General features: G+C 36.9%; 1 protein-coding gene and 1 pseudogene across 1 annotated transcript; one reads left to right on the top strand and one right to left on the bottom strand.

Moving 5' to 3' along the window:
- Nucleotides 1-2,147: 2,147 nt before the first annotated feature.
- LOC125825689 (uncharacterized) lies at nt 2,148-4,060 on the bottom strand. The gene is made up of 4 exons (XM_049505005.1): nt 3,806-4,060; nt 3,598-3,720; nt 3,000-3,428; nt 2,148-2,699 (listed from the first exon to the last, which is right to left on the bottom strand). Exons 1-4 carry the CDS (start codon nt 4,058-4,060, stop codon nt 2,148-2,150), a joined length of 1,359 nt encoding a protein of 452 aa, XP_049360962.1.
- Nucleotides 4,061-4,611: 551 nt separating this feature from the next.
- On the top strand, nt 4,612-9,908 carry LOC125825688 (deoxypodophyllotoxin synthase-like; annotated as a pseudogene).
- Nucleotides 9,909-10,145: the final 237 nt, after the last annotated feature.

Here is a 10,145-nt window from a genome sequence, read left to right as displayed (position 1 = left end):
ATTGCATCCAGCAGCTTCTAAATGTTTATATGCTTTAAGAATACATTATACAAGCCAAGATGCTTGTTTTGTTTGTATGCCCCATATTCCTTCCTTCCCATAATAACTATGTATCCATTCCACCCATAGCTCATCCTTCTTCTTACATAGATTCCAGGAGTTTTCCTATTGCAGCATTATTCCAGGTGAACACATCAAGAAAATTCATACCTCCATTTGCTTTGGGCAAGCATAGTTGTTCCCAGGCTATCAATGTTTTCTTTGATGCCTCCACATTTCCTGTCCACAAGAACTTCCTACAGATACTCTCAATATCATGTAAAATCTTTTTAGGAAGAGCAAATATTTGTGCCCAAAAAGTTTGTATAGAGAATAGGACATTCTTCACCAATTGAGCTCTACCAGCATAAGAGAGGAATTTAGTGGTCCAACAAGTAACTCTACTCAACATTTTATCAATTAGAGGTTTACACTGAACTATAGATACTCTTTTAGTACTCAAAGGTGCTCCCAAGTATCTGAATGGGAGTTCACCTTTCACAAATTTTAGTTCCTGCATTATTTGATCCTAAATTGCCTATTTTACCCCTCCAAAGTACACACTGCTTTTGTCCTCAGTTGCCACCAACCCTGTTGCATTATAAAAATCCATGAAATATTTTTATAGGCTTCTAACTTACTTGCTATCACCCCTACAAAATATCAGCAAATCATCAACAAAACTCAATTGGATGATTCTCTGTTCCTGACATCTTGGATGACAATGGAAATATGGATTTGAATGTAAACTTGTAAAGTTCCTGGTGAGATAATCCATAGCCAGTACAAATAGAAAGGGGGATAAGGGATCCCCTTGCCTGACCCCTCTTTTTGCTTTGAATGGTCTTGTATATTGCCCATTGACCTGAATTGAATAGGTAACTGTAGTAACACATTGCAATATCCACTTGATCACTCTTGTTGGGAACTTCAATTCATATACAACTTGCTCCAAAAACCTCCATTCAATTGAGTCATATGCTTTTTTCATGTCCACCTTAATCATACATCTATTGGAGATGCCTTTTCTATTATACCCCTTCACTAATTCATTACTCAAAATAATATTGTCATTTATAGCTCTTCCTGGCCAAAAGCTAATTGATTAGGATCTACTAGTGAGCTCATCACCTTCTGCAACCTTGTGGTTATTACTTTGGAAACAATCTTGTATAGAGTTGTGCAGCATGAGATAGGCCTGTACTCCCCAACTTTAGTAGGATTAGCAATCTTGGGAATAAGGGTCACCACTGTATAGTTAATGGGCACATACATGTGCCCTGTATCAAAGAAATTTAACAGTGCATTCACTATGTCTTCTCCTATTACTGTCCAGGCCTTCTTAAAAAAGAAAGCATTGAAGCCATCAATCCCTGGAGCTTTCAAATCATGTATGCCTTTGAGTGCAATTTCCATTTCCTCCCTTGTCACCTTAGCTGCTAGGAACATTTGTTGTTCTCTATTAAGAGACTTACCATTTCTCATAATCACAGCATTCACACTAGGCAATTCCTGAGCAGCCTTCCCTAGCAGGTTTTTATAGAATGTACTCACCTCAAGCTCTATTTCTTCTTGTGTCTGTGCTATGATGCCGTCCGATGTCAAGAGCCTTGTGATAGTGTTTTGGGCCACCCTATTCTTCATGTGTGCATAGAAATATGCAGAATTTGCATCCCCTAGCCTTAGCCATTGAATTCTGGATTTCTGCTGCATAACACTCTCTTCGATCATACTCCATTTCTCAAGCTGAACATGGAGCTCTTTTTCCTATTGTCTATTTGGAGCAACTTCTTCTGGATCTGTCATTTTCTCTTGTATAGTATGCAGCTTTCCTCTAATGTCTTGCAACTTGCTTCTTACCCCAATAAACTCTCTACTATTGAGATGTTTAATGCTTTCTTTCACCTTCTTAAGTTTATGCCATACTTCCTTCAAATCCATGTTTTTTCCACCTCTCCATGCTTCCTTCACTCTATGTAAGAACTCATGATGATTAGCAATACAATTGAAGATTTAAAGGCCCTATGATTGACTCTTTCATTACTGTCTAACTCCAGGCTCAGTGGATATTGATCAGAAGTGCCTGGCAGCATAATAATAATTTCTCTCTATCGCATAATTAACATCCACTCAGCATTCACCACTGCACGATCAATTTTACTACATATACACCTATTTGACCAGGTATACCCTCTTCCTATTGCCTTCCGTTCTGTCATACCAACATCAACCATGAAATCATTGAAGTCCTTTATTTCCATCTCTTGAACTGGATTGCCATGTATTCTTTCTAGCCCCGTTAACACTATATTAAAGTCCCCCATACATATCAATGATTCTTGTGTACTGGATACCATCATTCCCAACTCTTCCCATAGTTGTAGCCTATCATGAATTGTGTGTAATCTATAAATGGCCACCAAACAAAATACCATGCTAGTCCTTTTCACTATCACCCTGCTCTGTATATACTGATCTGATTTGCTCAAAATCACACATTCAATCACTTGAGGGTTCCACAGTAGCCACATTCTCCCTTTATCAGTGTGTTCATAGTTTGCTTCCCATTTCCAACCTTGAGCTATTTTTTGTATAACTTTTCCTGCCTTATGCTCCTTTATTTTATGTTCTAATAGTGCTATAATTCCTACTTTATTCTCCTTCATAAACAATTTAATTTCTTTTTGCTTATGAAGTTTATTTATTCCCCTTGTATTCCAAGTGACGAAATTCATGTAATTCTTTTAGGCTGATTTCCCCCATCCTCATCTGCTCCTATTTCAATTCCCTCCAAAGCACTTGTCAATCCATGTTCCAAAGATCCAAAGACATTTGTTACCCTAAGTTGTGATGCATTATTAACACTTGTGCCTCATCTAGCTCTTGGAGGGACTTGTTGCCATACTTTTGCCTCCACACTTACTTTCATCTTTCCTTTAGCCTTTTCTCCATTTGCTTACTTTCATCTTTCCTTTAGCCTTTTCTCCATTTGTTACTTGTGTTCCTTCTGCCACTCTATTTATGTCCTGTTTCGAAATCCACTTGTTCACAACCTTAGGAGCTGTTTTGTAACGAGTCCCCTCTTTCGTAGCACACTTATGTCCCACCTGCATACACTTAGAACAATATTCTGGAATCCACTCATATTGTACTTCTTGTTCAAATGCTCTCCCATTCGGGTCCTCTACTTTGAGCTTCTTTGGCAAATCCCTTGCTACTTCCATTTCAACTAGCACTCTTGCAAACGATATCCTATCAACCTTAGTAGTGCATTCATCAGCATACAATGGAACCCCTAATCCACTACTAATTCTACTTAGCAAATCCATGCTCCAGCAATTCAACGGCAAATTGGGATACTTCACCCATATTGGAACTGTTTGCGAAACCTCTTTATTAAAGTTAAAATCAGCACTCCAAACTTTAACTATGATAGGCTTATTATTAAGCATATGAGGACCTGAATACAAAACTCCATTCCTATCATCCAAGCTAGCAAATCTAACTAAGAGTACCCATCATTGTGATAATACACCTTAGGTTTACTACTGTATTCACCTGCATTGCAATGTACCTCTCAATTGCAGCTATTGTTGGAGATTCCCCAACCACATAGAGGATAAGATCTTGTTTCCATTCTGTAGTTGCTTTATCAATTTCTTCTTTCTTCAATTCAATGACCTGTTCCCCATTCCTCATAACAGGATTGACATAATTTAGACTCATTCCTTTAGCTGACATCCTATTTGAATTTTAAAAAAATCGCCCACTTCTTTATTGGTTCAGCATTCATGTCTAACTTCCTCTGTGCATCTCCTCTTATCTCACTTTTTTGCAGCTCATCTGGTGATTTCTCACTCATTTCTGCTTGGTTGTTACTCCCCAAAGTGTCTGCTGGCTTGTTATTCCCACTAGTAGGGGTTTTCACCTTCGTAGGAAGAGGCGGCCACTGTTCCATAGGCGGCCACTGTTCCATTGCTTCCTTCCCCTGATATACCTCTTTCCCCTTTATAATTCCCATATATGTATTCTCCCTCCTCTTAGGTGTCACCACCAGCTTTATTTCTTCTTCTTCTTCTTCTTCCTCTTCTTCTTCTTCTTCTTCTTCTTTTTCTCGGCCACTGTTCCATTGCTTCCTTCCCCTGATATACCTCTTTCCCCTTTATAATTCCCATATATGTATTCTCCCTCCTCTTAGGTGTCACCACCAGCTTTATTTCTTCTTCTTCTTCTTCTTCTCGGCCACTGTTCCATAGGCGGCCACTGTTCCATTGCTTCCTTCCCCTGATATACCTCTTTCCCCTTTATAATTCTCATATATGTATTCTCCCTCCTCTTAGGTGTCACCACCAGCTTTATTTCTTCTTCTTCTTCTTCTTCTTCTTCTCAAAATAGGAAATTTTAAAATAGTTGGTTACTCTTTTTTTAATTTCTTTTTGTTTAATTTAAGATATATCTTTAAAAGATTTTTAAATTTATTTTTTAAATTTGAAAATTGTTGAATTTTGTGGTTCTGACATGTGATACTTTTTCCCTCTCCTATTACATATATATATATATATATATATATATATGGATTTGCAACTCTGTAAAGTATTATTACTCATAAATTATAACTTTATACGATTAATTAATGTATAGAATCTAGAACTCACGTCCAAGAAAAAAATAAATTGGGAGGACTATAATAATGAATTTTCAAACCAAGGTTAATTTATTTGTTTCTATATATACTCCTTATATTCCCTCTTTAATTTTCACATTATAAAGTCTTTCTCCTTCTTAGTTTCTTTCTATTTCCTCTCTTTAAAATTTAGTTATCAATGGCATACAAAAATTAAAATTCCCACCATAGATTTTTTCAATCTAGAGCTAAAACCAAACACTCCACAATGGGAATCCATAAGAGTGCAAGTTTTTGAAGCCTTAAAAGAATATGGTTATTTTGAAGCAATATATGATAAAGTTCCAAATGAAATTAGAGATGCCATGTTTGGTACTTTAAAAGAAATATTTGAATTACCAATATCCAAATTGATAGAATATAGAGAGAAACCCTATCATATCTATGAAGGGAAATTTCCAACTGTACCCAATTTATGGTAATGTTAGATCTGCTGATTTGCTCCTTCCAAATAGTGTTGAAACTTTTGCCAATACCTTTTGGTCTAATGGAAATCCTAACTTTTGGTTTGCCTAACTTTTTTTAATTTTAATTATAATATGTTTGATATGATAAAAGTCATGCGCGCAGGCGCTAGGATTTAGCTGGAATTGAGTTGTAGTCATTTTGGTTTGCCAATCATTCTCGCTCCTATATTTGCATGGAAGCTTTTCTTATCATGCATTCTTCGGTATTTATTTTGGCACTCTAACTAATTAATAAGGAATAATAATGTGTAAGGCTCATTAAAGAGAGTAACTTTCCCCACCAAAATTGTTTTTATTCTTGGGGCTAGAGTTGAAGTCCTCTAGTTAAGACTTAAGGCTATAGAGATTCTATTCATTTCACCGCTAAAGATAAATATAGCATATGGAGTTCTACATAAATTGTTTATACATATTAAGTACATTTCTTACATAATTTTGATCAATGTACTGGATTTTATTGAATTTGTAGTTAAAACTTTAGTTCTACTTTGCTACTTACAATTTGTATTTTTTATTTTGTTATTTTTTTATTTTGTATAGCATTGGAATAGTATAGGAGCTCAAATGAAACAACATATGTCATCCTTAATGAGGATTCATATAATCAATTATAAGTAGTATCACAATTACTATTTCTACAAATTTTGTATGTTTAATTTGGTAGCAATGAAGCAAACTCCTTCTACAAGCCACTTATGGAATCAGATGAAATGGTGAGAAAAATGATTTTTGAGACTCTTCGGTTAAAACATTATATTGATGAATTCTTGGATTCTAATATATTTTTGTCAAGATTTACAAATTATAAGGCAAACAAAGGTAAAGATGGGGATATACCAGAATTACCTGCCGACACAGATAGTGTCTACTAATACATAATTAAACAAGAACAAATTGGATTGCAAGTGCTCAACAAAAATGGAGAATGGATTGAGCTCAATACTTCACCATCCTATTTTGTTTTAGCAGGAGATGTCCTGATGGTAAGTTTTTAATTTAGTTTTTAATTATTAAGTCTCAACTAGTTTTAATTCTTACAAGATGTTTAACCCATCAAAGGGTAAGTATGTTTTTTAGTTTATCAAAATATAAAAATAAATCTTGATATTAATGCATGTCTCCTTTTTTGAAATTTATGTAGGCATGGACAAATAGTAGATTGCAATTTGCTCCCCATAGGGTACATATTGTAACGACCGGGTTCTGTCATTATAGGAAAGCCAACGGGAAAAATTTTTGGGTCGAAAAACTTTTTCGTAGTATCTTGGAATTTCCCAACCTAGTCCAGATTTGGGCGAAATCGGAATCATTAAGGTGTAGGGAAATCTGGTAACAATCGAGTGTATTATTTATGATTTTAATTTCATGAGTAGTTAGATAAGTCATTAAGGAACCCGTACAACTTTACAAAACTGAATTCGGGTGAGTAAAACTACCGGAATAGATCTTAGCGTGAATGGTATTTTCTAAGCGTCATTGGTTAAAGGTGTGTTGTGAAATGGGGGTCTTGGAATTATTAAAATAGCTCACTATTTCGTGCAAGCCGCTTTGGCGATGCTTTTGGTCGCTCTAGCGGGGCCGCTGTAGCGGTGTGGATGCCGCTGTGGCGGGCCAGATGCTACTTAAAGTCATAAATAAACCCCAAAACATCTTTATTCTGCAGTTTTCGGCTTTTAGAGCTAAGGAACGAACCCTAGACGATTCTTGACAGATTTCCACCATTATTGAGGCTAAAAGTAAGTTTTTCACTCCCCGAATCCATTTTTCGATCCGTAGAACGTAATCAAATGTGTAATTATCGATGAGGGAGGGTTTTGATTTAGAAACTATGGTGGAAAAAACCCTAGTTTGGATACTTGGGATCATGGGTTTGATCTAGGGTTCATTGTATTATTAGTAATTTGGGAAATTAGTGATTGTTTATTGATGCCCATATTATATTGATTGTTTGTGGACCAACAACAAGCGAGACGAATCCGGAAAGGGAAGGAACAAGTTTATTATGGTTTCAAACTTGTTTCGAGATAGGTGATGGTTGTTATTCTATGATTGTGTGATGTGTGTTTGTTCTTGCTTCATTATGATACATGTATGTATGTGAATGTTACATTATTGATCACACTTGTTGTAAATGAGATAGACGAATGATGAATGCCATGAATTATGACTTAACAGTATGATCTTGAGAATATACTTTTGATTGTGATTGTGGCTTGTTGAATGGATCGCGTGTTGCGTTTCGACACACTAACTTGGATCGGTTTCCACGTTTCGGTATAATTATGGGATCGGTTTCCATGTTCCCACATAAATATTGGATCAGATACCATGTTCTGGTATGCTAACTATTTGGGTTTGGGTTCCATGAGAGGACCAATGATTTGCTATAATTGTGTATATTGAGAAATGTGAAATTGTACCTTGTTCGTAGATGTTGATAATATTGTACATGTTCGATATATGCATGTGATTATATTTTTGTAATGACATATTATAACGACTAGGTTCCATCGTTATAGAAAAGCCAACAAGGAAAAAATTTGGGTCGGAAAACTTTTTCGTAGTATCTTGAAATTTCCCAACCTATTCCAGATTTGGATGAAATTGGAGTCTTTAAGGTGTACAAAAATCTGGTGGCAATCGGGTGAGTTGATTTTGATTTTGATTACATGAGTAGTTAGATAACTCGTTAAAGAACCCGTGTGACTTTACAGATTTGAATTCGGGCGAGTAGAACTCCGAGAATCGATCTTAGCGTAAAGGGTACTTTCTGAGCCTCGTGGGTTAGAGGTGTATTGTGAAATGGGAGTCTTGGAATTCTTTAAATAGTTCGCTGGTTCGTGAATGTCGCTTTGGCACTGGGTTTTACCGCTCTGGCGGGGCCGCTGAAGCGGGGTGGGTGCCGTTATGGCAGGATCGACACGAATTAAAGTCGTTAATAAACCCCTAAGCGCCTCATTATGCACTTTTTGAGTTTTAGAGCTAAGGAACGAAACATAGGCAACTCCTACTCGTTTTTCACCATTCTTGAGGCTAAAGGTAAGCTTTTCACTCCCCGAATCCATTTTTCGATCCATAGAACATAATAGAATGGGTCAAATAATGGGGGAGGGTTTTTCTATAGATTCTATGGTGAAAACAACCCTAAATTGGATAATTGGGATCATGGGTTTGATCTAGGGTTCATGGAATTATTACAATTTTGGGTAATTAGCGATTGTCTGTTGATTCCAGTGTTATTGTGATTGTTTGTAGACCAAGAACAAGCGGAACGAATCCGGAAAGGGAAGGATCAAGATTCTTAGGGTTTCAAGCTTGATTAAAGATTGGTGATGGTTGCGATTCTATGATTGTGTGATGTATGTTTGTTCTTGCTTCATTATGATACTTGTATATGTAGGAATCTTGCAATGTTGATCACACTTGTTGTACATGAGATAGATGAATTATCATTTCCATGAAATCATGACTTAAATGTATGATCTTGAGGATATACTTGTGTTTGTGATTGTGGTGTGTTGAATGGATCGGTTGCCACATTTCGGCATAACTAACTTGGATCGTTTGGGATCGGTTGCCACGTTCTGGCATAATTATGGGATCGGGTACCACGTTTCGGTATGCTAATTATTTGGGTTTGGGTTCCATGAGAGAACGAATGATGTGATATAAAATGTGAAACTGATCGTTGTTCGTAAATGTTGATATTATTGTATATGTTGATATATATGCAAGTGATTATATTGTTGTCTTGACTTATTTATGTTGCACTAGTGGGATAGCCGCGTGATACTACAGTACACTGTGGTTGTGTACTGATACTGCATTTGCTCTTATTGTTGTTGAGTACAGGGCAACTTCAAGTGGCTACTGATAGACCTCACTTAAGAGATCAGTGATCGTTGGAATTCAAGGGTAAGCCAATTCTTTCGGGCTACCATGGGATTCTCTTTCGTCTATGTCCACCATTTCGGGACTTAGATAATTGTTTTAGTTAGTTGATTAGTTCATTAGTTTGGGGTTATATCCCTTCTTATTTAGACTTGGTTCATTGTTAGATGTTTTGGTACATTGACTTTTAGGTTCTAGGTTATTCTTCCAAATTTATAGTTTATTATTGTTAGACTTTTGTTAGAATTTATGGAAACTCTATTTTTCTTTCCTTAGTATTTGACTTAAATGCCTTAGTTATTGCTTTAGTTGCTTGGTTTGGGTTGTAGTAGTGGTTCTCCCATCGGAGTGTTAGTATGGGTGCCAATTACAATGGTCTGGGTCGTGACAAAGTTGGTATCAGAGCCTGGGTTCATTGAACTCGATGTACCGAAATGAGTCTAATAGAGTCTCACGGAATGGTACGGGGACGCCTTTACTTTTATTCTAGAGGCTATAGGACTTTAGGTAATCTCTCTATTTTCTCTTGTCTTCTTTCGTGCTATAACTTGATTCCAATTGGTATCTAACCTCCATCACTCTTTTATCCATAGATGGTTAATACTAGGTATAACGGCGTCAGGCTCGTAGCTCATGTCAATGCTTCAGTTGAGGAATCTACAGCGAAAGGTCGCGATCAAGGCATGGGTATAAGAAAAGCTCGGGGTAGAGGCCGTGGGAGAGTAATGCCTGCTGTGAATGAGGTACCGGTTGATAATGCTCCTATGAATGAGTACCCTCTGGCGCATCATGAAGAGATTGAAGAGAAGAATGTTGATGAGGTTTGACATGAGGAAGAGGTGTAGGCTGAGACTACAGGTATTCCTCCCATTGATCCGGTGTTAGCTCAACAAATCATGTCATTTTTGAAAGGGCTGGTTAGTCTTGGAGTGCTTCCATATGTTCAAGCAACTCAAGCTCCTGCTAATCCTCCTATTCCTAGCACTACGCCCAAGATGGGTGGAAACGTTGGTACTGATGCTTTCTTCCAACCCGGTTCTGTTATGACGGGAAATGAGCATGAC

The sequence above is a fragment of the Solanum verrucosum genome, unplaced genomic scaffold (assembly GCF_900185275.1).
Source record: "Solanum verrucosum unplaced genomic scaffold, falcon-dt-bn FXZP01000066.1, whole genome shotgun sequence".
Taxonomy (NCBI): Eukaryota; Viridiplantae; Streptophyta; class Magnoliopsida; order Solanales; family Solanaceae; genus Solanum; species Solanum verrucosum.
This window is presented reverse-complemented; position numbering and strand designations above follow the sequence as displayed.

What these genes read in the sequence shown, in the direction of transcription:
- LOC125825689 (XM_049505005.1), bottom strand. Translation starts at nt 4,060, where the DNA reads ATGGGAATTATAAAGGGGAAAGAGGTATATCAGGGGAAGGAAGCAATG. An exon ending in AGAGGTACATTGCAATGCAG is followed by an intron (nt 3,429 to 3,597) that starts GTGAATACAGTA and finishes TTTAATAAAGAG; the next exon opens with GTTTCGCAAACAGTTCCAAT. An exon ending in AGGCTAAAGGAAAGATGAAA is followed by an intron (nt 2,700 to 2,999) that starts GTAAGCAAATGG and finishes TTGTTTATGAAG; the next exon opens with GAGAATAAAGTAGGAATTAT.